Here is a 27010-nt window from a genome sequence, read left to right on the forward strand (position 1 = left end):
GTCCAGGATCACAAACACAGTGGCCACCACCAGCGAGGTCACCAGCACCTTCAACACCTGGTAGAACCTCTTCATCGGCAGATGTACCATCTCCACTTGCTAACACGGCGCTTGGAAGAAATTGTTGTAGAATAACGCTGCCAATTTGACTTCTTTCTTGTGTAAATAATGATTAATTATCTGAGTTGTGTTCAATATAGAAAATAATACTTAAGCAAGACGTATTTCTTTCAGATTTACGCGATTATTATCACAATGAGGGATTTACAGGCTACATACATACATACATAAACTGACGCCTATTTCCCACCGGGGTAAGCATAGAGACTATAGAATTCCATTTGCTTCGATCCTGACACACTTCTCTTGCTTCCTCCACATTCATCAATCGCTTCAAACACGCGCGCCGGTTCAGAGTAGATCGTATTAAACCTTTTCTAAGGACATCTCCAATTTGGTCATCGTAAGTCCTTCTCGGTCTTCCAGGCTACGTTCACCAAAAACAATATACTTAGATGGCGTTGTACAGATTTAAGTGTCATTATTCCAAAATACAATGTAAGTACCCCAGTAGAAGCAGTAGCAGAAGCATAATATAATATAAAAATAATTGATGCTTGATATTTGGATCACATTATGTATACAGCCTCCGTGGTCTAGTGGTTAGAGCGTTAGGCTCACGATCTGGAGGTCCGGGTTCGATTCCCGATGGGGACATTGTCGAAATCACTTTGTGAGACTGTCCTTTGTTTGGTAAGGACTTTTCAGGCTTGAATCACCTGATTGTCCGAAAAAGTAAGATGATTCCGTGCTTCGGAGGGCACGTTAAGCCGTTGGTCCCGGCTATTAGCCGTAAAAACACCTCCACCAACCCGCATTGGAGCAGCGTGGTGGAGTATGCTCCGTACCCCCTCCGGTTGATTGAGTGGAGGCCTGTGCCCAGCAGTGGGACGTATATAGGCAGTATATATATATATATGTATACAGGGTGTTAGTGACGTCGTAACGAAAACTTTGATGGATGATTGAGACCATGATTCTGAGATGATATGAAGTGGAATTTTCCGTCGCAAAAGTATGGAACAGAAAATAATAAAAAGAAAAACAAAAATTTTCATGAATTTTCTGACTGAAAATTCCACTTGATATCAACTCAGAATCATGGTCTGAATCATCCCCGTCAGTATTCGTTACGGTGTCACTAACACCTATACCTACTTGTATGAGTACAGTATTGTACTTGTGCGGGGTGTAAGTGACATCGTAACAAATACTGAGGGGGATGAAACAGCTGATTATTCTGAGTTAATATCAAGTGGAATTTTTCATCGCAAAAGTATAGCATTGAAAATAATTTAAAAAAACTAAAAAAAAAATCATGAATTTTGCGACGGAAAATTCCACCCTTAGTGTCCCCCTTAGTATTCGTTACGATGTCACTAACACCCTGTATAATGTTGTTGCTACCGATATTGCTTCTCTTTATTTTGATCGGAATAATAATGGGTGGAAGTTGTAATTGTGCCTACCCAGGCACTAGGTAATAAAAAGGGTCACCATTTATACCCAAAAACGAAAATAAACACATACATAAACTCACGCCCGTAATCCCCAATGGGGTGGGCAGAGCCACACGTAATCAAAGACAACTTGCAGCCACTGTTGATACGATGTCGTAAGCTGGATATGATGAACCTTATGGTGATAAGGGATCAGCCTAACGCCCATAACATTAGTCCATCATGTTAGAGGACACAATCCCTCTGTCGGTTTTTACGACATGCCCGGGAAGACAAGCAGCTGAACGTGTTCTATGTTTTTTATTTGCTCCCAGAACAGCATAGAAGCAACGAAGATAAAAGATGCATATATGTCTGTTATCCATGAAATTAGAAGGTTGGAACGAAGGAAAATCTGCACAGCGCCATTTTTATTGTTTTCAGGAACGTGGCCTGGAAAGTAACCTTACATCGGGTTTTTTTACCACGTTAAAATCAGTGATATGAGACATCAAATGTACTTACAAACAAACGGCATAGAAGGGTAATAGGCAGATATGTTTGCCCTTAGAATAATGGATCTACCTACTCCACTCAAATTCCATCAGCCGTCCTGTGATGAGCACTTGCAACAGTGTTGAAATATCGGGAGTCTCATATCCCTGATTTTAACGCGGTAAGAACCCGTTTTTTTACCTATTTTTTTTTATTTATATCTTTATGAGGAGCTCGGTGGCGCAGCGGTTAACGCGCTCGGTCTGCGATTGTTGAGGTTAAGCAACTTTCGCAAAGGCCGGTCATAGGATGGGTCACCACAAAAAAAAAGTTTTCATCTCGAGCTCCTCCGTACTTCGGAAGGCACGTTAAGCCGTTGGTCCCGGCTGCATTAGCAGTCGTTAATAACCACCAATCCGCACTGGGCCCGCGTGGTGGTTTAAGGCCCGATCTCCCTATCCATCTATAGGGAAGGCCCGTGCCCCAGCAGTGGGGACTTTAATGGGCTGGTGATGATGATGATATCTTTTTAAAGTAAAAACCATATTGTACAAATAAGAATGTTCGTAAACTTACGGCGCGGTGCGGTGCGAGCTCGAAATTGGTTTGTTTTATCACCCATTTCATAATTAACCAGGTAATTGATAGGTAGTTACTTAAGTTATAAAATTTGTACCCACTACTTACATAAAATATTTTCACAGGCGAACTAGCAGTTCCGGTCGAACTAAATACCTACCTACATAAATACATGTACCAGGTACCAGCCTCTCTCAACCAGCTCATAAATCGGTAGTTCTTCGAACACCGGTCCTAGAATCTTTTGTCCTTTGCAAATGTCGCCAACTTACGTAAGTTCTAACTGGATATTTGCAAAAAGACAAAAAAATCTTAAGATGTTTAATGCGTTTACAGTAATGATATTGACTTCTAGGGTGTTAAAACGAAGGATGTAAATAAAGTATGATACGATCCCACGACCCGATTACTCTAGCCATAGAGGCAGCCAATCAGCTCGCGACACCAAACACTTCAGAACCTCCATACCGACCCGCCGGCGTGGTCGACGATTTCCCTCAATCAGCGCCTATCGCTATCGACCCACTAGGGTCAAAAACTAAAATTTAAAATTTCTCATAAAACATGGTACAATAAAGGTTTTACAATAAATGTGAGAATCATGATATGATTACGATCTCATGTTTTGCCGCAATTTGGCATGCAAAAATAATATATCAAGTTAACGCAAAAGTACTACAAGTGTTATGAGTCTCAAAGTTTACGTGGGGGTTCCTTTTACGACGTAGGTGCTCAAGATGGGGTTTTTGGAAAATCACCGCCCAAGGGGTTAGAAAGAGGGTTGATAATTTGGTATGAAAGTTAATTACTTACCTACTTATAGTTTTAATAGGATTTCTCGCGAACGAAGTCGCAGCTAGTATTAAATGTTTAAATAAAGTAAAAATAAGTAGTTTACCTACCTTGGTGTTTTCTCCCGACATTACGGCCGTGTTGCACCGACGGTGGTCACTGGACGACTGACGTCGCGAGCGACAAGTAGAGGTGTCTATTATGAAGAATTTGCGGGTACTTATAACTACCCTCACTTCTTTACTTGGTATTTTTCCGATTATAATATTCAAATTCAAATTCAAAAATATCTTTATTCAGTAGGTAACATAGTTACACTTTACACAATAGTTCACACTACCGAGCTATTTTTTTTGGAAGGCCTTAAAGTCATTTTGCAACTAGCCCAATGTCAAATAGCAATGTTGTTTTTTTTAGATTACATAAACATAAACTGCCTACATACGTCCCACTGCTGGGCACAGGCCTCCCCTCAATCGACCAGAGGGTGTATGGAGCATACTCCACCACGCTGCTCCAATGCGGGTTGGTTTGGTGGATCTGTTTTTGCGGCTAATAGCCGGGACCAACGGCTTAACGTGCCTTCCGAAGCACGGAATCATCTTATTTTTTCGGACAATCAGGTGATTCAAGCCTGAAAAGTCCTTACCAAACAAAGGACAGTCTCACAAAGTGATTTCGACAATGTCCCCATCGGGAATCGAACCCGGACCTCCAGATCGTGAGCCTAACGCTCTAACCACTAGACCACGGAGGCTGTTTTTTTAGATAAATTGCTTCAATGTGCTGTGGTTCACACAAAGGCCCTCTAAGTCACATTCATACGTAAATACCTTACTCCCTGCGGGTTTTACTTTTGTCTTAAATGGCCCTAAAACTTTAAGGGGAAAGGGGGAGTCTGTCTGTCTCGCTCGCACTTACACGATAAAGGCTTATTAACCCGTTAACGGCCTGTTAACCAGTTAACGGCCCAAAAGAGTACTACATGCGGGAGTAACCTTCTCGTATGTTCTTCATTAGATCGCTCCATAAAAGAAATTTAACATAGAATCACGCCTGTATCCCCTGTACGGGTAGGCAGAAATGTATAATACACCCACACCTCGCCGGCTATGTTGTATAAAATGAATAGGGGCAGGGAAACAACAAATAATAAAATAAATCTTTAAAATAAATTATTTTATTCAAGAAACAAGGCCCATATAAAATATGCTTATTTTAACCATGGTATAAGAAAACCAGGTATGCTCAGTCCTATGACAAGCCGCCATTGCTAGCCCATTGATGACGTAAGTGTTACCATTAAATTGGTATCTCAAAAATTCCAAGGCCGTAAATTTTATTTATTTATTTATGTGGGCGTCGTACGGCTGATGATGATGATTTATTTATCCACGCTTCAGAACCATCTTTACAGGACAGATCCCAACACAACAGTTCATCAGAAATATACATAATATACAAATTCCAAAGTAAGAACAGTTAATTCCATATTATTTTATTATTGAAAATTAAGCGAATTACAGACTAATGTATTTAATTACTATTATTTGTCACATAATAAAAATCATTAAATCTGTACGTAAATCCAAAATTCAAAATTTCCTTGCAAATTAAATTGAAAACATTGGTCGTGGGTAATTTATTTTTTTACGAAATGGCAACACAGGATCGGATGACGTCAGCTGGGCTAACCTTGAAATGTTAGCTGTCAGTTTGAGCATACCATGTCTTGTTATACCATGATTACCAAAAATACACATAGTTTTATATGAGAAGCCACGGCTTGTGGATTTTTGGCTGCGCTTACAATACCACAATGGCGCCCGTGATCGAGACGTATCATGACGTCACGCGACGATGCGTCCCGCTCACTCTCACGCCGACAGACAAGGACGGATATATCGCTTATAACAGTACGATCTCTACAGTAAACTGTTTTTATACAAATGTATTAAAGTGTCGCTCAGAATGTGTCCTTATCTCAGTCTGCACTTCAGAACAAACCATTTTTGTGTGTGGTGTGTGCATGAATGTGTGTGAGTGTGTAAGTGTGTGGGTGGGTGTGTAGAGTATGTATGTGTAAGCATATGGGTGGGTGGGTGTGTGTGCATATGTGTAGCATATGTGTGTGTAAGTGTGTGGGTGGGTTGTTGGGTGTGTGTAGCGTTTGCTGTGTGTGTAACATAGTTAGTTATACATACACCTATCCACCCACCCACACACTTACACACTCGTTGTGTGGAGGCAGCTTACTCTGTAGATCGTACTGGCCTTAAAACTTTAATAACATTAATATTATGCTAAAACTACAAAAATACGTGTTTTGGCTTTTGGTGCTTAAAACTAGGAGCGACGACGCGCGACCAAATCTTATTCAGTAATGTATTAATATTATATTTAGAAAATAATTGTATCCCAACGCTTGCTCTGCCCACCCTCACAGGAATCATGGACGTGGCTTCATTTACTTCTTTGGCTCCTTACGATTATTTTGCCTTTAATGTCATACCGGGTAAGAGCAGCGCTCACTTGTCCGGACAGGTAGTGAATGCGAAGCAATACTACGATACATCACGACAAAAACTGTCTACCCTGTTAAGACGTGGTCACGCGCTGTGGCCGCAATACTAGTATAATAAGTACACTTATGATATCGCTAGCTTCACTATTCGAGCACCAAATACTAGACAGAACGAAAAAAAACTCTTTTTTAACCCGTTCGCTGCTTTTAACCCTTCATCTGACGTCGGAAAATTATAGATAGTGGTTCCCAAAGTGGGAACAGTTCCAGTTGTAAAAACACTTTTAAATAAAGGAGACTTAACTGCTTTTTTTTCCAAATTGGTATTTCTTATACTCTGGTCTTACCTGCCTAAAAGTTAGGTAATACAGCTCATTTTACATAAGTTTAACGCCTTTTTTCTGCCAGGAACTTTTCCAAAGTGGCAACATTCTCACGAACAGCACATCACTGAAGGTGGTGTCAATTTGGACAACTACCAACGTAATTTAACACTACTAAAAGTAATTTTTTTTTCTTACACTTATCGTGTGCGTTGTGAGGTGGATGACCTCATCAACCCTGGTGTCAGGGTTACTATTGAGCCGCCAAAAGCCCCTGACATGACTCATGTAACGACTACTTATTTACATCAGTAAGTCGTAACCCAGACCAACGGATTACGTGCCTTCCGAAGCTTCGATCGATCTGTTACTTTCGGACAAGTTTGTGTGCGCACCATAGTCGTTTTTTTTTAATTATCGATTCTGGACTTGGTTAGGGGAGCTTAAGCTGGATATATCGTCACTGAAAAGGCAAAATTACGTAAGCGGCAAAATGCCATTTCAAGAAAAAGCCGTTTAAAGTATTTTTTTCGTTTTTTTATCACAACTTCTTAACCACTTATCCAATTTTGATGATGTCAACGTAAGATTACATTGTTTTTTTATTTTCTATGTCTAGCAATAACATATTATTATTGTCTTGAATTGTTAATTTATAATTGTATTCATGGAACGGAAGGCGATTGGGGCAACCACCGTTCTACACGCCCTATCTATGGAGTAATGAAAATTGAGGCGATTACTCCACAGACAAGAGCGCAGCTCTTAAATAAAGAGAGAGATAATTGTATTAATGTTTAATTTGTAATTATAATATAAGTGACTATTAGGGTATTATACGGGTATGTTATAACATGGACTGCTATTTTAGGATATTTCGATGCTTAAGTAATTTTGCCTTTCCAGTGACGATTATGATCCACGCAGGATATTTTATTTTTGTCTGCCATACGCAGTAATAATAACTGGACTATCGCTATATATTGTTGGCCGCCGCATAGAGACGTAATAAATATTAAATACAAGTTGACATCCGTCGATGTGCAATATGTACTGGTTTAATAAGTAAACATGATAAAAGTACATTAAAACAATAAACAACACAAAAGTTCCATTTAAAAAAACATAAGCTCACGACTACATCCCTATTGGGGTAGCCAGAGGTACATCCATCGCAAGATGAACTAAGTACCAACACTTCAAAGAGCTTTCTGTTAGACCAACGTTATAGGAGCCGTATCGCCGTCTATAATGGTCGAGACAACTGTGTTAGTGAAAAATGCACTTGAGATAAATTAATAACTCATTGGTACAAGTTCGGTACCGGCGTTAAACTGGTAATTTGCGTTCACACATTTGCAGATGCAAAACGTGTGAATTGTATTACTTTTTTCTAAATCTAAACATTATATTATATAACAGTACGTATATACATACAAGGTGTTAGTGACGTCGTAATGAATACTGAGGAGGGTGATTCAGTTCATTATTCCGAGTTAATATCAAGTGGAATTTTCCATGCAAAAGTATAGAATTTAAAATAATTTAAAAAATACAAAAAAGGCATGACTTTTGGAACATTTAAAAATAATAATACTGAAAGAAAATATTTACTTAGATAAAACCTACGACACATATAGATTTACAACATATGACAACATTTCACTTGATATTAACTCAGAATCATGGTCTGAATCATCCACTTCAGTATGCGTTACGATGTCACTAACATCCTGTATGTATGGGATGATAGCACCTCAGATAAATAACAATTAATAATTAATTAATGTATATATCGTTGTCGTGTATAGTAAATAAACTAATTCGGTTATCTTACAATAAGCAGACAGAGTGCTAATCATTGGAACTTTTACGTTGTTTTAGACATAAATAACAAGGAAAGACATATCCACATAATTTCCAAATAAATTATCAATTTTCCATGAAAAAGAATTAACAAATTTGTGACAAACCACACATAGACAAATGTGTCTATCGAAGAGTGTGTGTGGAATTTTGCGTGTTTAAATGTGTGTGTGTGCGTGTGTGTGTGTGAGGGTGTGTGTGTGTGTGTGTGAGGGTGTGTGTGTGTGTGAGGGTGTGTGTGTATATGGGTGTGTGCGTGTGTTAGTTTGAACGCAACATTTGACTCATAAATTGTACGTATATTCGTGTTGCATTATAATGATTTGTATTGTCTAATGTGTATGTGTGTACGTATGAGTACGTATATGAGCCTGTACATCTGTGTATGTGGTTGTATGTACATAGCGGGGGGTGTAAAACAGGGTACCCGACCCTCCCCTCGCTCAATGTGCAGTGTGTGGGAGGGGGTGTGTGTGTGTGCGTGTGTCGGGGCTACCGCTCGTCGTCGGCGCTCTCGGAGGAGGAGCTGTCGTCGGCGGCGAGGGCGCGCGGCGCGGGGGCGGCGGGGGGGGGGGCGGGGGCGGGGCGCGGGCGCACCCAGGCGTGCAGCGGGGGCGGCGCGCGGGACGAGTTCAGCGGGATGGCCAGCTCGCCCAGGATGTCGCTGCGGGGGGGGCGTGTTACAATACAATAAGTATTCATTATAAAAACACAAGGAAATAACAACAACAGATAGGACAAAACAAGTACAATAGGCGGCATTATTTATTATAATAACCGAATGAAATTGCTTTTTGCCTAACCTTAAGATAAAAAAAAATAGTGGTTAGTGTGGGAATATAACTAGTGTGGGAATGTAAGTAGTGTGAGAATGTAACTAGTGTGGGAAGTATTCCACCATAAAAAGCTCCGACACGGCTCATATAACGACGATATAGTACCCGAAACCGACTAAAGTACCCTCAGAAATATGGATCATTTTACTTACGGACAATCGGATGAAAAACTCAGGATCACAAAGTATTTTTTGCGACATGTCCCCACCGATACTCAGTCCCGGGACTTCATGATCACAGAAGTCGTTAATTCTGATCAACCAAATAACATAATACAATCCACTCACGCGACATCATCCGAGGTCCGCCACTTGAAGAACTCGTCCCCGAGGTTGAAGGTGAGGTTGCTCCTCATGATGACCTTGAGCGGCACCGCGCTGGCCGCCCGCAGCACGGGCCGCTCGGCGCCCGCGGGGGCGTGCGCGTGCGCAACGGACCGGTTGCCCGCCCGGAACACCGGGCTCGGCTGGCCCAGCTGCACGCACACATACAGGTACACAGGGTGTTAGTGACATGGGAACGATTTGATTCCGTGGCACAGGGCCTTAGACTTTTTTTTTAAATATATTGAATACAATTTCAGTCATTTGGCTGCGTAATATTGGTTCCCAGGCATTCCTATACATTTTTATCTTCTAAACAGTTATCAAGTTATCTTAATACGGTTAGAATCTGGAACCAGGTTTTATCGCGTGCTTTGCACCCATCGGCCAAAGACGTCCTCCACTTATTCCGGTCGCTGTCCAGGTCCTCCCATTTATCGGGGCTGATCTCAAAAGCAAGCATGTCACGCCTTCCCACCTTGTCGCGAGAGGCGACACAGAAGTGAGAGGGCCGATTTACCACCTGTACCATCTAATAACCCTCAACTACAATGCCAGTCGTGCGGCCGCTACTGGCACTCTCGCATTGGACTTTACAGCCATTTTAAAAGCTGCCACAGAAACGCTGTTTGAATCATCAGATAAAGATGTAAAGGCCTGAGATGATGATGACAGTACGGTGTACCCACCTCCACCTGCCCCTCGTCAGCCTCCGCGTTCGCCCGCCGCGCGCCGCCTCGTGACGTGTTACTGCGGAAATCACCTGCGCACACCACGTAACATAAGCTCACGACTATATCCCATTGGGGTAGTCAGAGATACATTTCATTTACACAGACTATTAATCCAGTGATAAAAGAAACCAGGAGTTGTCGTGAGATTTACGCCTTGTGTGTGCCTGTGTATGTGTGTGTCTGTGTGTGTGTGCGAGTGTGTGTGTGTGTGTGTGCGAGTGTGTGTGTGTGTGTGTGTGTGTGTGTGTGTGTGTGTGTGTGTGTGTGTGTGTGTGTGTGTGTGTGTGCGAGGGTGTGTGTGTGTGTGCGAGTGTGTGTGTGTGTGTGTGATATGCGAGTGTGTGTGTGTGTGTGTGATATGCGTGTGTGTGATATGCGTGTGTGTGCGTGTGTGATATGCGTGTGTGTGACTCATCACCTAGGAACCAGTCGTCGGCGTCAGGGTCGGAGGCGGCGTCGTCCCGCTCGGCGCTGTCGGTGCTCTCGACGCGCTCCAGCTGCGCCGACCGCTTGCTGGCCTCGGGGGGCACCTCGCCCGACACCACCGGCACCTGCATCTATATTATTTATCTTCACGTTACATAACCAATTATATTTAAATAAGTCACCAAACCGCGCTTGTTGAAGGTCACCGTTTTAAGTTACCTTTAAGATATAATATATCCATTGCGGGTAATCAGAGGTACATCCATCATAGGACGACCCAAGCACACACGCCTCACCGTGCCAACAAACTAACTCTGTGAACTGTAAACTCTGTAAACTGTAAACTCCGTGAACTGTAAAGTCTGTGAACTGTAAACTCTGTGAACTGTAAACTCTGTGAACTGTAAAGTCTGTGAACTGTAAACTCTGTTAACTGTAAACTCTGTGAACTGTAAACTCTGTGAACTGTAAACTCTGTGAACTGTATCAGGGCGAGTGTGTCTTACCTCATCGAAGGTGGGCGGCGGCGGCGGCGCCGACTCCAGCCGCATGGAGTCGTCCTCGTAGTCGGGCACCACCCTGCACACGTGCAGCCCCACCGTGCTTCAAATACTTCACGTCACGCGCCCTGCTCCGCCCGCCTCCGACCCTCATACAACCCACACACTCAACACACTATATCACTTTGCACTGCTCTACAAATACTACATGGGGCATTTTAAAAGTAGAATTTAGTGTCAAAAGTGAGGGTGATTTTCGGAAAAGGTTTTATTTTCGACTTATTGTAGATTTGCCATTTTGAAAAAAAATTAAGATGATTCCGTGCTTCGGAGGGCACGTTAAGCCGTTGGTCCCGGCTATTAGCCGTAAAAACACCGACCCGCATTGGAGCAGCGTGGTGGAGTATGCTCCATACCCCGTCCGGTTGATTGAGGGGAGGCCTGTGCCCAGCAGTGGGACGTATACAGGCTGTGTATGTATATCAGCGAAAAAGAAATTAGATTACCCTGTGAAAATAAATTTGAATTCTAATTGCAGGATGAGGAGCTCGGTGGCGCAGCGGTAAACGCGCTCGGTCTGCGATTGTTGAAGTTAAGCAACTTTCGGAAAGGCCGGTCATAGGATGGGTGACCACAAAAAAAAGTTTTCATCTCGAGCTCCTCCGTGCTTCGGACGGCACGTTAAGCCGTTGGTCCCGGCTGCATTAGCAGTCGTTAATCAATCCGCACTGGGCCCGCGTGACGGTTTACGGCCCGATCTCCCTATCCATCCATGGGGAAGGCCCGTGCCCCAGCAGTGGGGACGTTAATGGGCTGGTGATGATGATGATGAATTGCAGGTAGTGGTAGATTTGAGTGTGTCGGTTGTTTAAGAATACCCAGGCGCGTGACGTCAAGTATTTACATCGTACGGGGTCATATATCACACAAAATATTACACAATTTTAATACATAAGTGCTCACGAATATATCCCCATTGGAGAGGGCAGGGGTACAGTTATGAGCAATATAATGTATCCACTTTAGGACTCTGTCGCACTAACATATTTGACATTTAGTGAGACTTACAGTTCAATTTGTCAAAAAAGTTAATGTGACATGGTGCCAAAGTGTATACAGGGTGTTAGTGACATCGTAACGAATACTCAGGGGGATGATTCAGACCATGATTCTGAGTTGATATCAAGTAGGCTTTTCAATCTGAATATTCATGAAAATTTTTGTGTTTTTTTTTTTTTAATTATTTTCAGTTCCATACTTTTGCGACGGAAAATTCCACTTGATATCATCTCAGAATCATGGCCTCAATCACCCCTCAAAGTTTTTGTTACCATATCACTAACATCCTGTACATATTAAAGGTCGTGACCGTACGTCCATCGCTAGATGAACTAAGTACCCACAGCTCACCGAGCTTTCTGTTAGACGTTGCTTTGTGAGGATAAAAACTAGAAGCTCAAATGTAGTCGGTAGCATTTAAGTGTTCCTAAATGTTGACAGTTCTCCATACTGTCCAGCTAAAATTCGTGATAAATTGCTATAAAATGTGAAGCAACGTGGAGTGTATCCCGTCTGAAGGATGAGTTACGAAAACGAAAAGCAGCTAGTTGGAAGAAGGCAGTTTTTGTCAGTTACCTTTTTTCCGATCTTTAGGGAATAAATATAACAGATAATCTAATAATAATAATAATAAATAATAATAATAATACTCATTTATTTCAGCCAATAAAGCCATAGTAATGTAATAATGTAATGTGTGTGTGTGTGTATGTAATGTTGTATGTACCTTTTTTTATAAATAAATAAATAAATAGTTATAGAAAAATTAAATAAAAAAATATATACAGAATAAAATTAAAATTAAAATAAAATGTAAAAAAATAAAATATTAACCTACATAATTATAAGGTTTAGTCAATGCACGTTACTTTTTGTTTGCGTTCTGGTGTACACGATGCCAATGAAATATAATATATAACAATGAAAATATAATCAAACCAATATGTTTGTTCACTAAAATAGTATGGGGAACTGTCAAAATTTAAGAACACTCAACAGTAGCGACACCTGATGGGAGAAATAGGCAGTTTTTACCCTTATTGTAAAACATGTACTGTTGATTATCATGTTGATAACCTATAATAAATAAATAAATAATAAACTGCAACCAATTACATGCATTCAAAAATTCACGTCTTTAACTATTATCGCGGTGGGCAGTCACTGGTCATAAACAGGACGACCGTCTGTGGTTCTACTTTCGTTATATCACTAAAATAAGAGCCACGCTCTGTCGATGCAGCATTCTCCGTGCTACTTTTTAGGGAAAAATAGGGCAGTGGTTTCTCTCTTGCCTTCCGCCCCGCAGTACTCTGTCTGGCGCGAGTGGGATGGCGCCCAGAGTAGTCTATTACAAAGCCGCACTAGGACTCTTGTCCTCCGCCTCTGAATAGTACTGACAGTTACTGCTGCCCTCTGTCAGGTTCCAGGTTCCAAGATAGATTTATACACACATACATAAACTCACGCCTATTTCCCACCGGGGTGAGCAGAGACACTTTAATATACTTCTCGACAAAAAAATCGTAACACTTGACTTTCTGTTTGAACAACTTTTTAGGGTTCCCAACCACAAAAGGAAAAACGGAACCCTTATACGATCACTTTTGTTTGTTAAATACGAATTTAATTGAATTTTGTAAATACTCCACCAAAACTACTTATGGTGGTGTAAGTAAATCCAATTAAAAACCCACCACCTTATGATCATTTCGACAAACATCCGTCTTGCTTTTTTGTAATTGTTTTAGTGGAAATTTAATATGATGTTGTCTTTTTTTTGTGTGTTGCCCTTTTATAATAAACTGTTTCTATTTATATTCTATTCTAAATACAAGTGTGCAGTAGTCCAGGCGCTCACCGGGCCCTCTTCCTCGGTTCAGGGTGCGCCGGGGGCTCGGGCCGTTCCACGGCTACCCGCTCCGGTCGCTCCGCCCGCTGCGCGCGCTCCGTCCGCTCCGGGCGCGGCTGGTCCGGCGCGGCGGCCTCGATGGCTGCGGGCGGGTCCCCGCGGCGGCCGTGCTTGCGCTTGCGTTTCTTCACCGTGGCGCGGCCCAGCGCGCGCTGGAGGAACGCAACAACTTTTATTCAAATTCAAATCTATCTTTATTCAGTAGGTAACATAGTTACATTTTGAATCGTCAATTTTTACTAAAGTCTCATCCGACTAAAACTACTGCAGCTTCTCACAACCTGTATAGCCGGGAAGAGAAGGTGCTAGAAAAACCTCGGCACGAGGCCCGCTTACGTATTTACAAGCTTACCCCTAATTCACCCCTTTGTAAATTATACATTGTTTTAAGTTTACGCGGTTATTATCATAATTAAAACACATAATAACGGGTTCTATATAAACGCATATCCCCATTTAAACGCGGTAAGAACCCGTTATTATGTGCCTTTGTAAATTTCTTTAAATAATAATTACTTTCTAGTTTTTTTTTCCTTTTTTTTATTGCAAATTTGCCGCCGATGGCATTAACCACTTGGCCGGAATTTTTGGAAGCCCTACTATCAAACCAACTATTACAGACACATACATATACACATTTACACATACCTGACTGGTTAATAGTTAAAAAAAAATTGAATTACTTAAAGAGTGTACCCATGCTACCAAAGCTTTACACCTATCGAAAAGCGGTACCTCCTGACACAGACTATATTGTAAAAGTTCCTAAAAGAAATAAAGCGTTTTATTTGAACAAAAAATCAATTTTTATTAATATAATTTTAGTTCTATCCAAAATTATGTCACAGAAGTAGTGAAACTAATATGAATTCGATAACTAGCCCACAAAAAAAGAAAATACTATGAACATAAATAGGTCATCTTCTACTCCTCACATCTTTGCATTTTATTTATGTATGACTTGTGTGTGTGTGTGGTTCACCTGCACTTTGTATGGCTCGCCGGTGGCCGCCAGCCCCGGCTTCACCTCGACGAAGTCCTCAATGATGATCTTCTTGTCGTTGAGGGTGTCGTCCACTGGGGTCTCCGCGGCGTACATCGTGTCTGCAATCATAACGGTCTCCGTGGTCTAGTGGTTTGAGCGTTGGGCTCACGATCCGGACTTCCCGGGTTCAAATCCCGGTGGGGACATATTTTAAAAATCTGTGATCCCTAGTTTGGTTAGGACATTAAAGGCTGATCACCTGATCGTCTAAAACTAAGACGATCCGTGCTTCGGAAACCAGGTTAATCTGTTGGTCCCGGTTACTACTTACTGATGTAAATACGTAGTTGTTACACGAGTCACTTTATGCAGCTCAATAATAAATCTGACACCAGGGTTGATGAGGTTGGTATTCCACCTCACAACTCACACGATAAGAAGAAGAAGTGTGTTACCTTCGGCCTCCAGCGCGTTGTTGATGGCGTTGATGGCCTGGCTGGCGGCGGCGGCGGGCGGCGGGCGCGGCTTGAGCTTGCGCTTCTTGGCCGGCGCCGCCGCGCCGCTGCCCGGCCAGCGGGCCGGCGCCGGCACGGAGATGCGCGCCACCTGCAGCCGACGTGGGAGTAAGGAATCACACTAACTACGATCCTGAGGCACTACTTTCGCTTCCTCCACTGTCATCAAAACCTTCATGCATGCTCGCCAGTTTAGAGCACTCTTGACCAGTGGGCTTAGCACCGTAAGCGCGCGACTCTTTCTCGCCTCGACACACGTCACCCGTCTCTCTCTCACAGTACTGCACAGAAAGAGACAGACGATCTCTGTCGTTGCGAGAAAGAGAAAACAAAACATCCTGGATCTGATCGCGTTATGCACGCCTGGGCCTTCCTCTTCCAACCCTTCCACTTACAACCGCATTAAATATTCCGAATAAATGACATTGAATAAAAACCGCTTGCTTACGAAAGGTTCAGTACGATCTACTCTGAACCGGCGTGCGTGTATGAAACGATTGATGAATGTGGAGGAAGCAAGAGAAGTGTGTCAGGATCGAAGCAAATGGGATTCCATAGTCTCTGCCTACCCCAGTGAGATATACGCGCGAGTTTATGTATATATGTGTGTGTGGGACCGGCCACCTACCACTATTCAACAATGTTTGTAATTGTCTTGTTTTGTTTGTGGCGTCCTTTTATAATAAACAATTACTATTCTTATTAGTTATGAATGTCGCTTCCATATCTCGGGCCTATGGAGTCCTGGAGTTTTGGAAGGCGTGCATGGGGCCGAAACCAATACGTAGAGACCCCTTAAGACAGTTTAATCTAGAGGTATATGTGATGTGACACCAACCGGCGATTATCCCTGTATGCACTATGGGAGTGCACCCAAAGACAATCCCCGGTTCGTGTAGGACTATTGCAGATTATGGGAACAAAGGGAACTGGGCTATTGGGTTGCGGCTCAGTGGACCGGGATACTGGGGTTATGGGGGACTATGGCGCCTGCTCGACCAATGTTGGTAACATGGATAAAATGAGCAGGCGGTGACTCGCCACTCACTGGGTGGGCCACCTATCTAGCAGACGCGACTGGACGGCAAGGCAGCAACATGGTTGTGAGCAGCTCAGGGTGTCGAGAGGTGTACACCGCTTTCTGTGAGGCGGTTTACCCGCCTCACCAACTGGCGACTTATGCGTCTTGCACTTCGTCGGAGTTCATCGTCATATATGTATACGTATCCCCGCGTACCTCCTTGTTGGCGAGTGGGGCGGGCTGCTCCACGGGCGGCGGGGCGGGCGGGCGCTGCTCCACCGCCATCTTCTCCAGCACCTTGGCCTCCTTGTGCCGCATGGTGAGCGGGTCCCGCACCAGCTCCGTCACGCGGTTGCGCTCGAACACGCGCCCGTTGTTTATCACCTGCAACCACACGCCTCGTGGAACAAATACACAACCATCATCCCTGGCATTATCCCGTTTCTTACACGTTACCCGCTTACCTAACCTGAAGATTTGATCCGGGTTTTTACAGAAGCGACTGCCTGTCTGACCGTCCAACCCGCGAAGGGAAAACCAGCCGAATACAGGTTAGGTCACATACCTCCGAAAATGCATTTCTGAGGAATATGGGTTTCCTCACATTCATCCAAACCTGAATTCGAAAACAAACTCGACAATCATTGGTTTAGGCCTGTCGTGGAATCGAACCTATGACCTCAAAGTGAGAGGCAAGCTTTCTATTTGGATGTCCGGGTTCGATTACCGATGAGGACATTGTCGGAATCACTTGTGAGTCTGTCCTTTGTTTGGTAAGGACATTGTAGGTTGATCGGAAATAAGATGATCCGTGCTTCGGAGGGCACGTTAAGCTATCGGTCCCGGTTACTACTTACCGATATAAGTATGTAGTCGTTACATGAGCCATGTTAAGGGCCCTTGGTAGTTCAATAGTAACCCTGACACCAGGGTTGATGGGGTTGGGAGAGAAACCTTCAGTCCAAGACTTCAGATTTACAATAGTCAATAACAAGTATACTTACTTGAATACGCTGGAAAACTTAAAGTGAGACAACATAATACAGGGTGTTAGTGACATCGTAACGAAAACTTTGAGGGATCATTCAGACCACGATTCTGAGTTGATATCAAGTGGAATTTTCCGTCGCAAAAGTATGTAACTGAAATTAATTAAAAAGCACACTAAAATTTTCATGAATTTTCCGACAGGAAATTCCACTTGATGTCAACTCAGTATTCGTTACGTTGTCACCAACACCCATACCTACTTGTAGTATAGCTACCTCTATGTATACGTACTTGTACGGGGTGTAAGTGACATCGTAACGAACACTGAGAGGTCTGATTCAGACCATGAATCCGAGTTAATATCAAGTGCAATTTCCCATCGCAAAAGTATAGAATTGAAAATAATTTAATAAAACTAAAATAAAATCATGAATTTTGCGACGGAAAATTTCACTTGATATCAAATCAGAATCATGGTGCGAACCATCCCTCTCAGTATTCGTTACGATGTCACTAACACCCTGTATAATTATATCAATTAATTATAATATTGGGGACTTCAAAAATAAGTTACATAAAAATTTAGGTTACTTAATTATAATTTATTCACTGTAAAATTATTTATTGTAGTCATAATTTACCGCCGTATTGTACTTATCGTGCCTGTGGGGAGAGAGAAACGGTATAATCTATGTATCATAGTATGTTTTCTTTATTGTATATAAGTAGGTACGTAATTGAGTTTGGTGTGTCCGTGGCTCACGTTCGATAGGTCTCCCATAACACCAGCGCCGCGGCCCGTGCTAAGCACGTGTAACGGCATTATGCTGAGGGAGATCCTTTGTTTTATTTTGGGCGCCTCCATTGTGTATTTAATGTCTGTATTATTTGTCTTTTTGTCTTTGCTTTTTTTATTTTTCTAATTTTTGTAATGTAAGTTTGTAAATGTGGCGTCCAATATGGAAATAAATATTTCTTCTTTCTTTCTTCTTTCTATAACAGGAATTACTGCTTTAATCACGCTTGTAACCCTTGCGGGGTGGGCAGACCCAAGTCAACATAACTAGCAGACACTTTTGATACGTAGTCCTAGATTGAATGAAGAAGCCGGTTTAGAGCACTCTATGGTGTAATGTCCTTTGATACGATTTCTACCTTTGTGCCACAGCAATAACGGCTATGTCGATATGATTTTGAGGCCCCGCCCGCGAGGTATGACTTTCGTTGCGTCATTTTTGAGGCACAAGAAATGAAATTTATTCTGTGTGCATAGTGTGCATGGTATTTAGGTTACAAACAGCTGTTATTTTTCATTGAGTATCACCAAATACCACCTTTTCAGGCATACACACAGATTATTTAAAAACAATAACAAATAATAAAATCAATTATACAAATATTCTGCACACTTAATACATGCTTTCAATTATATACTTAAAACCTGTTATTTTTTTTTTGTTTTGTTTTGTATGTTGTATGCAATAAAGTATATTTGATTTGATTTGATTTTGTAATCTAAATATTCTTTTACGCTGTAAAAGCATCTATCTGCAAGTCAGAGTTTAACTGCTACGCGAAACTTATTGAGTTTACAGTCTTTGAAAGTATCCGGTAATTTATTAAATGTTTTTATACACACAGCCTCCGTGGTCTAGTGATTAGAGCGTTACGCTCACGATCTGGAGGTAGGTCCGGGTTCGATTCCTGATGGGGACAACGTCGAAATCACTTTGTGAGAGTCCTTTGTTTGTTAAGGACTTTTCAGGCTTGAATCACCTGATTGTCCGAAAAAGTAAGATGATTCCGTGCTTGGGCACGTTAAGCCGTTGGCCCCGGCTATTAGCCGTAAAAACACCTCCACCAACCCGCACTGGAGCAGCGTGGTGGAGTATGCTCCATACCCCCTCCGGTTGATTGAGGGGAGGCCTGTGTCCAGCAGTGGGACGTATATAGGCTGTTTATGTTGTTGTGTGGAAAGCAGTTATTAGAGGCAAGCCTTAATTTTGACAATGGCTTATACAACTTGTGCCTGTATTGAGAATGCTTCCATGTATATATCAGCTCACCAAAGCGTGGAGATGCCGTGTGTTGGCTCACCTTGATGTTCTTGTCGTTGAGTATGGTGACGATGTCCCGCACGAAGCTGTTGTTGGGGTAGAGCTGGCGGTGCTTGCAGTGGATGTCCACCTCGAGGTGGTCCTCGCTGGCGTTGCCGCCCGCCGCCCTCACCAGCTTCAGGATGAACTTGTTCTTGGTCTTGACGCGGGACCGCTTCACCTTGCTGTGCTTCCTACACAACAACAAATCAGTTCAGAGGGGAAGTGTTGCCAGCATTTTGGGCGCTCTGCCTCAGTGTGGCGCGCTGGAGGAGATATTCTATTTATAATAAGCTCGTATTGTTTATTACTATCTTTTTGAATAATAAATTACAAATGAATGTTGATAATAATAGTTTAAAACACTTAATTTTTTTTTATTAACCAAAAAAAAATGTACTTATACATGGAATAATGCAGACATACCAATAAACCGTCTTGGGTTTGTCCTGGCATGCCATTATTGCACGTGAGAAAAGTGTGTCAACATCGAGGCAAATGGAATTCCTCTCTGCTTACCCCGGTGGGAAATAGGCGTGAGTTTATGCATGTATGTTATTGCACATAAAGGTAATTACAAAATGACAGCAGATATACAATCGACGGCCTTATTGCAAGGCAGCAATTTCCTCCAGGCAACCTTAGCGTGGAAGGAATTGATATACACTGAATTAAGGGACGATGCAACACAGTAATAGTATATAAAGATGAAAAAAATAAAAGAAAAATAATATATAAGGTGTTACTGACACCGTATCGAACACTGAGGGGGATGATCACTTCAGCTGTTGGAATTTTCCGTCGCAAAAGTATAGAAATTAAAATAATTAAATAAAACACTAACATTTTCATTAGTTTTGTGATGGAAAATTCCACTTAATCAACTCAGAATCCCGGTCTGAATCATCCCTCTCAGTTTTCGTTACGGTGTCACTAATACCCGGGGTGATTCAGATCATGATTTTGAATGAATATCAAATGAAATTTAAGAAAACAACATGAATTTTGCGACGGAACTTATGTTAACTCAGAATGATGAGCTGAATCATCCCCCTCAGTATTTGAGGAATCGGCCATAAATAAATACACTTCCAAGCCAAAGCCAAGATTCTATTACGAGTACAGTTTAAGTTAGACGCGGACAAAATACCTTACGTTAATATTTTTATTTTACTTACATGACCACTGGAAACAATAAATGTGTAATTCAGTCCATTTAAAATCTTAACATACTGAGGATCTCGCAGTAAATGTGCGCGTGTTTGTGTGTGTGTGTGTGTGTGTGTGTGTGTGTGTATGAGGGTGTGTTTGTGTGTATGAGAGGGTGTGTGTGTGTGTGTGAATGTAATAAGCGGTCAAGCGCACAAAACTGGCAATCAGCTACTTATTTTTCATCGATTTAATGGTTTGCCATATCCTGCCATCCCGAGGAAAGCATATACCTAAGCGGGAGATCTTTTTACAGACAACTAGAATGGTATTTTTTTAATAATTATTTATCTGATTTCGTAGGACTTCTTGTGAAGAATATTTGTTCAAGTGTTCATTTGAAGGTATCATAAATCCGCGCCGTTTCAGGTCCAGGTAATCAATCAATCAATCAATAATACTTTATTGCACAACAACATATATAAAGGACATAAACATACGAATAAAACATAAGCACAATAGGCGGCCTTATTGCTAAACAGCAATTTCTGCCAGGCAACCTTAGGGTGAAAGAAGATTATTCATTGGAGCACGGGCTGGTGCAATAAACATATAATGATACATAACAACTTATATATATATATATATATATATATATATATATATATATAAACATACACACATATATACACGCATACATAAACATACATACAAATAGCCTATACAATATAATACATATAACACATATACATATAATACATATAATACAGGTAATGTTCCTTTTTATAATGATCCGACTTTCACACTTGTACACATTTGTGAAATAAATAAATGGGAAGTAGTTCGTGAATAAGCGGGTGCGTGCTGAAGCTATTTCCGGCCAAGTAGTTAATGCCATCTGCGGCAAATCTACAATAAAAAGCTGAAGCTAGTATTAATGCGTGCGTGCAGTGAGTGAATACATGCGTCTGCTTGCGTGCGCTTGTGTGCTCGTGCGTGCGTGCGTGCGTGCGTGCGTGCGTGCGTGCGTGCGTGCGTACCTGCTCTTCTTGTGCTTGCGCTTCTTGTGCGTGTGCCTGCGCACGCTGTCGACGTTGGCGGCGGTGACGTTGTCTGCGTCGTCGCCGTATGACATCAGAGACCGAGAGATGCGCCTGCAAGCACACGCATATAACATAACCCGCCCGAGTACAACACACCACGAGGTGCCTACTTCATTTGAACGAGTTATACAATCACAAATAAATAAAGAAAAAATATAGTTACTGCAGTAACTGTTTATTGAAGGAGTGGAATTCTCTACCGTCTTCTGTATTTCCGAATGCATATAACCCGGGTGCTTTCAAGGCCAAAGTGAACAGGCACCTTCTGGGCGAGCTCCATCTTAGGCCTCGTCAATGCCTTCGGGCAAGTCTGGGGCCAAGAGCAAACCCATCAAAGGTAAAAAGAAAAAAAAAACTTGGCAAACAGCATAAACTATGAGAAAAATACTGAAAACTACCCTCAAAAATGTATAAAGCTTAATGACTATTTCCCTGTCTATGGGTCGATGACCTTCTGAAGGTCACGGGAAGCCGTTGAACGTGGCAAGATCGATCGAGGCGGGTCTTGGGGGAGGCTGATGATGGTGAATGACTAGTTCCCATTCATGATGGCGTCGGTGGGGACACCCATCTACATAGCTGCTACTGACACCAGCCTCACCAACAACTCACCTCTGTCCTCGCAACTTCTGCAACGTCAGCTCAGCCTCGCTGGGCTCCACGTCCTCTGTAACACAATAGATCATTATTCAGCAAGAGTAGAAAGTGACTGATTACTTAATAGACCCGGGTTCGAATCCCGAAAACATATCGGTTAGGACGTCGCAGGTTAATAATCACCAGTGTGTTCGAAAGTAAGATGATCCCTGCTCCCGAAAGCGCGTTAAGCCGTCGGTCCCGGTTACTACTTACTGATGTAAGTAGGTCATCATCATCAATTTAAGAGCCACGCTCTTGTCGGTGTAGCATTTTCCATTCCAGTCTATCAAAGGCCAATTCCTTGACTTCCCTATAAGACACGACGTTAACCTTCTCTTTAATCTGTTCCATGTAAGCTCTTCTTGGTCTTCCCCTTCCTCTCTTTCCTTCTAGCTTTCCTTCTATGATGTTTTTAATGAATTCGTCGTGTCTTATAAGTAAGTAAGTAGGTAGTGGTTACATAATATAATAATAATATACTTTACTGAAAAACGAATAGTACACACAGCACAGTAGAATACAGGGAACTTTACAGACAAGGGGTTGTGTTGTGTAAACAGCCGTTAACTAAAGAGCCATGTCGGCGGCGCGCACACACTCACCACTCCTCCGTGCCGTGCACATGCTTAATGCACTCCTTGCATCAGCACCAGAGTGTGATCTGTTTGTGAGTGAGTGGACGTATGTGTGTCGCGAGTGTATGAGGTTCTGCGAGAAGATGAATGATGTGTGAAAATTAAATATGTTTTTATATTGTTTACACCTAATTTTCATAATGTTTAATTATATTATTGTTTATATTTAAAGTTTCACGGCGCATTGGCGCCTCTGCACTGTAAAGTCGTGAAATGTAAATAAATAAATAAATAAATAAATGTCAGGGGCCTGGGGCGGCTCAATAGTGACCCTGCCACGAGGACTGTGGAGGTCGGGCACCTGCGAGCCTGAAGCCGTTGTCCTCGCTGTAGTCGATGTCCCAGCGCTGCTCGGGCGCCCGCTCGCGGCAGCGGCGCGCCCGCACGGCCACGCCGCCCTCCCAGCCCGCGTCCACGCACAGCCCCGTGCCCACGTGCACCAGCTGCTTGGCTCGCGTGTAGCGCCACTTCTGGAACCGTAGTGCAGGACAACCTCAACAGGGGGCGCTTCTCTTTCAACCGACTACCAGGGGCCTGTTTAATAAAACTTACAATTGTAAATTACAACGACAATATGATGTTCATTACGTAACTAATATGAAACTGTAAAATATTCGTGATCACACACTCCGCAATGTACATCAAATTGTTATTGTAATTTACAATTGTAAGTTTTATTAAACAGGCCCCAGGACAATAATTTAGTTCATCATGAAGCTCGATAGATGGCGCTTATCTTTAAACGATTACGGAAAGAGTAATTTAGTGTCTATTTACTCATCATCTCCCCTAGCTTCATCCTGTTTCCACAGGGTCCACTTACCCAACCTGGGGTATTTGACAGGTTCGGTCTTTTACGTAAACGACTTTTTACGAAGGGAAAACCAGCCCAATACAATTTAAGTCATAACCTAGTAAAGCCGAGATTTCTAGACACAATAGTAAAACAATGGAGTTTGGATTTTAAAAGGACTGTCGGCGTTAGGACTTTAAGATGTATTTTTACTGTAACTAAAGGTTGCCTGGAAAATAATGCTACATCTCTTAAGTTTTTCCTATTTTCTGTACCTTGCGTTCTTTATGCTAAATAAATTATATTTCTAATGAACCGAGAATATTCTACGTTTACATTACACGTATACTAACTCGATAGTCATCAGCCGTCTGAAAATAAAACATATTGAATGTTTCATTTATTGCATTGAACAGAACACTCACTAAGTTATCCTAAGTAGCAGTATCATGGGATAATTAAGTAAAACAGAGGGTTCCACGCCACACTAGACGCGCGAACGCAGCGCCGGCAAGCATTTGTACTAACTGTCAAGTGTTCATAATGTTACGAAACACCGTCACTAGATGGCGGTTATTTCCATACCTAAGCGTGCTTGTGGGTTTTCCTTGGAGTAGTTCTTGTTCTTTGATAACGCCCAAGTTTATGTTTCAATATTAATATTGTTTGTTTTAAAGTTACTTAATTATTTTTTTATTATTATTAAAGTTGAAAATCAGCACTCTGTTCAAATCAAATCAAATATACTTTGTTGCACAGAACTAATATTTCAACAATGAGACATAACACATGAATACAGTACAATTTGGGCGGCCTTATTGCTCTAGAGCAATTTCTTCCAGAAAATTTTCCAGCAATTTTTTTCTTCTGTTGCCGAGCTGAAAGCCCTTTTTTGCCTGGTTAGTTAGCGTTTTGCTCTAGTTACTAATACATTAGTGACACCATGACAGGAGTCCTAGTACGGTTTTGAAATAGACTACTCTGGGCGTCATCCCACTTGCGTCAGACAGAGTACTGCGGGGCGGAAGGCAAGAGGGAAACCACTGCCCTATTTTCCCTAAAAAAGTAGCATGGAGAATGCTGCACCGACAAGAGCGTGGCTCTTATTTTATTCATGAATTAAGTAACAATGAGTACGACGATGAGTAACAGCCTCCGTGGTCTAGTGGTTAGAGCGTTAGGCTCACGATCTGGAGGTCCGGGTTCGATTCCCGATGGGGACATTGTCGAAATCACTTTGTGAGACTGTCCTTTGTTTGGTAAGGACTTTTCAGGCTTGAATCATCTGATTGTCCGAAAAACTAAGATGATTCCGTGCTTCGGAGGGCACGTTAAGCCGTTGGTCCCGGCTATTAGCCGTAAAAACACCTCCACCAACCCGCAGTGGAGCAGCGTGGTGGAGTATGCTCCATACCCCCTCCGGTTGATTGAGGGGAGGCCTGTGCCCAGCATTGGGACGTATATAGGCTGTTGATGATGATGATGAGTACGACGTCTGATCGCTTTTATTGAAGACGTCACAGGACAGTATTTCCATACAAACTCCAAAGAAAAATTTCGTTTTGACGTTTCGTAAAAATTATCTCATGTGTCTATAGCCATTTCTATTCTATTATATTCTATAAATCTAAAATGTATGTAAGGGACCATTCATTGTATTATAATTGCAACTTACCATATTTCCCTGTAATAATAAAAAATATACTTGATACAGTGGTATTGCTACAGAGATTCAATTAAATTCAATTAATGTCTCATTTATGAAGAGTGGAGTGCAAGCAGATCGCGGTAAATTGAAACATAGGGCGGTGTATTTATCTATTTATTGCATGTTACATACATAGATAAACTCACGCCTATATCCCAACGGGGTAAGCAGAGACTATAGAATTCCATTTGCTTCGATCCTGACACACTTCTCTTGCTTCCTCCACATTCATCAATCGCTTCATACACGCACGGCGGTTCAGAGTAGATCGTACTAAACCTTTTCTAAGGACATCTCCAGTTTGGTCAATGTAAGTCCTTCTAGGTCTTCCTCTGCCAGCCCTACCATAAACTTTCGCTTTATATACCGCTTTCGCAATTCTATTATCCTTCATCTGCTCTACGTGTCCAAACCAACCTAACATTCCCTTCTCAATCTTAGTCACTATATCGTCTTTTACACCACATCTCTGTCTTATCACACTGCTTCTAACTCTATCACTCAACTTCATACCGTAGATGCTACGCATAGACCTCATTTCTACGGCATTAATTTATTGCATGTTATTGATAGATAAATATGTACGGTCACGAGCATTAATATGTATACACTTTGGTACCATGTCACATTAACTTTTTTGACAAATTGAACTGTAAGTTTCATTAAATATCAAATATGTTAGTGCGACAGAGTCCTAAAGTGGATACATTATATTGCTCATGACTGTACACACGGATTTGCTCGTATTTACTCGACAATTACTGCAAGCGCGGATGTTTGTTGGCCCGCGAATGGAATGTCAAACGGGAGACAAAGTGAAATAAAAATGTCACAAAAGTTAATTGTTACGATTTTAAGGGTGGTATTAATAAACCAATCTCAGCTTTAAGACTGCCGTCATGAATATGTCAATGTGACAGTTCTCATATAAAAACAGGGACTTGAGCATGATCTTGAGGGGTAGTCTCAACTAAGATTGGTTTATTAATACCAGTATCCAATCATCTTGCTTGTCGCAAAAGTATGGAACTAAAATAATTACAAAATTCACTTACATTTTCATGAGCTTTGCGATGGAAAATCCACTTGATTATAACTCAGAATCATGGTCTGAATCATCCCCCTCAATATCCGTTACGCAGTCACTATCACCCTGTCTACATACCTGGTTGTGGTGCCGCTTGGTGCAGCCCACCATCAGCAGCTTGCGACCCTCGCCGCCCTCGTCGTCCGTGGCGATACTGGCCACCTTGTCCGCTTGCCTGCGAGTCCAGACAAAACATAAGCTCATGACTACATCCCAATTGGGGTTGCCAGAGGTACAACCACTATGGGAATAACGTTAGTACCAATATTGGGCAGGTAAATTATTAGAAAATAGTATTCAATATTTTTTTAAGTACTTCTAGGGCCTTGTGCCGATGATTTTCTAGCTTATTTTCCTCGGCTATTCAGGTTGTGAGAAACTGCAGTAGTTATAGGCGGATGAGACGGCTAAGAAAAAATAT

General features: G+C 42.0%; 1 protein-coding gene across 1 annotated transcript in view; it reads right to left on the bottom strand.

The window, feature by feature from the left end:
• Positions 1-8570: 8570 nt before the first annotated feature.
• Positions 8571-27010, bottom strand: part of LOC126378275 (uncharacterized) — a 53804-nt gene continuing 35364 nt past the window's right edge. Inside the window, exons 12-25 of the mRNA XM_050026467.1 lie at positions 26668-26764; positions 23303-23471; positions 22340-22394; positions 21665-21778; positions 19477-19669; positions 16606-16773; positions 15309-15459; positions 14851-14972; positions 13818-14020; positions 10904-10976; positions 10390-10528; positions 9927-10000; positions 9202-9389; positions 8571-8742 (exon numbers count right to left, since the gene is read on the bottom strand). Of these exons, the coding sequence (XP_049882424.1) occupies positions 8571-8742; positions 9202-9389; positions 9927-10000; positions 10390-10528; positions 10904-10976; positions 13818-14020; positions 14851-14972; positions 15309-15459; positions 16606-16773; positions 19477-19669; positions 21665-21778; positions 22340-22394; positions 23303-23471; positions 26668-26764 (1918 nt within the window). The remainder of the gene's footprint in view (positions 8743-9201; positions 9390-9926; positions 10001-10389; positions 10529-10903; positions 10977-13817; positions 14021-14850; positions 14973-15308; positions 15460-16605; positions 16774-19476; positions 19670-21664; positions 21779-22339; positions 22395-23302; positions 23472-26667; positions 26765-27010) is intronic.

The sequence above is a fragment of the Pectinophora gossypiella genome, chromosome 26 (genome assembly GCF_024362695.1).
Source record: "Pectinophora gossypiella chromosome 26, ilPecGoss1.1, whole genome shotgun sequence".
In the NCBI taxonomy this organism is placed as follows: domain Eukaryota; kingdom Metazoa; phylum Arthropoda; class Insecta; order Lepidoptera; family Gelechiidae; genus Pectinophora; species Pectinophora gossypiella.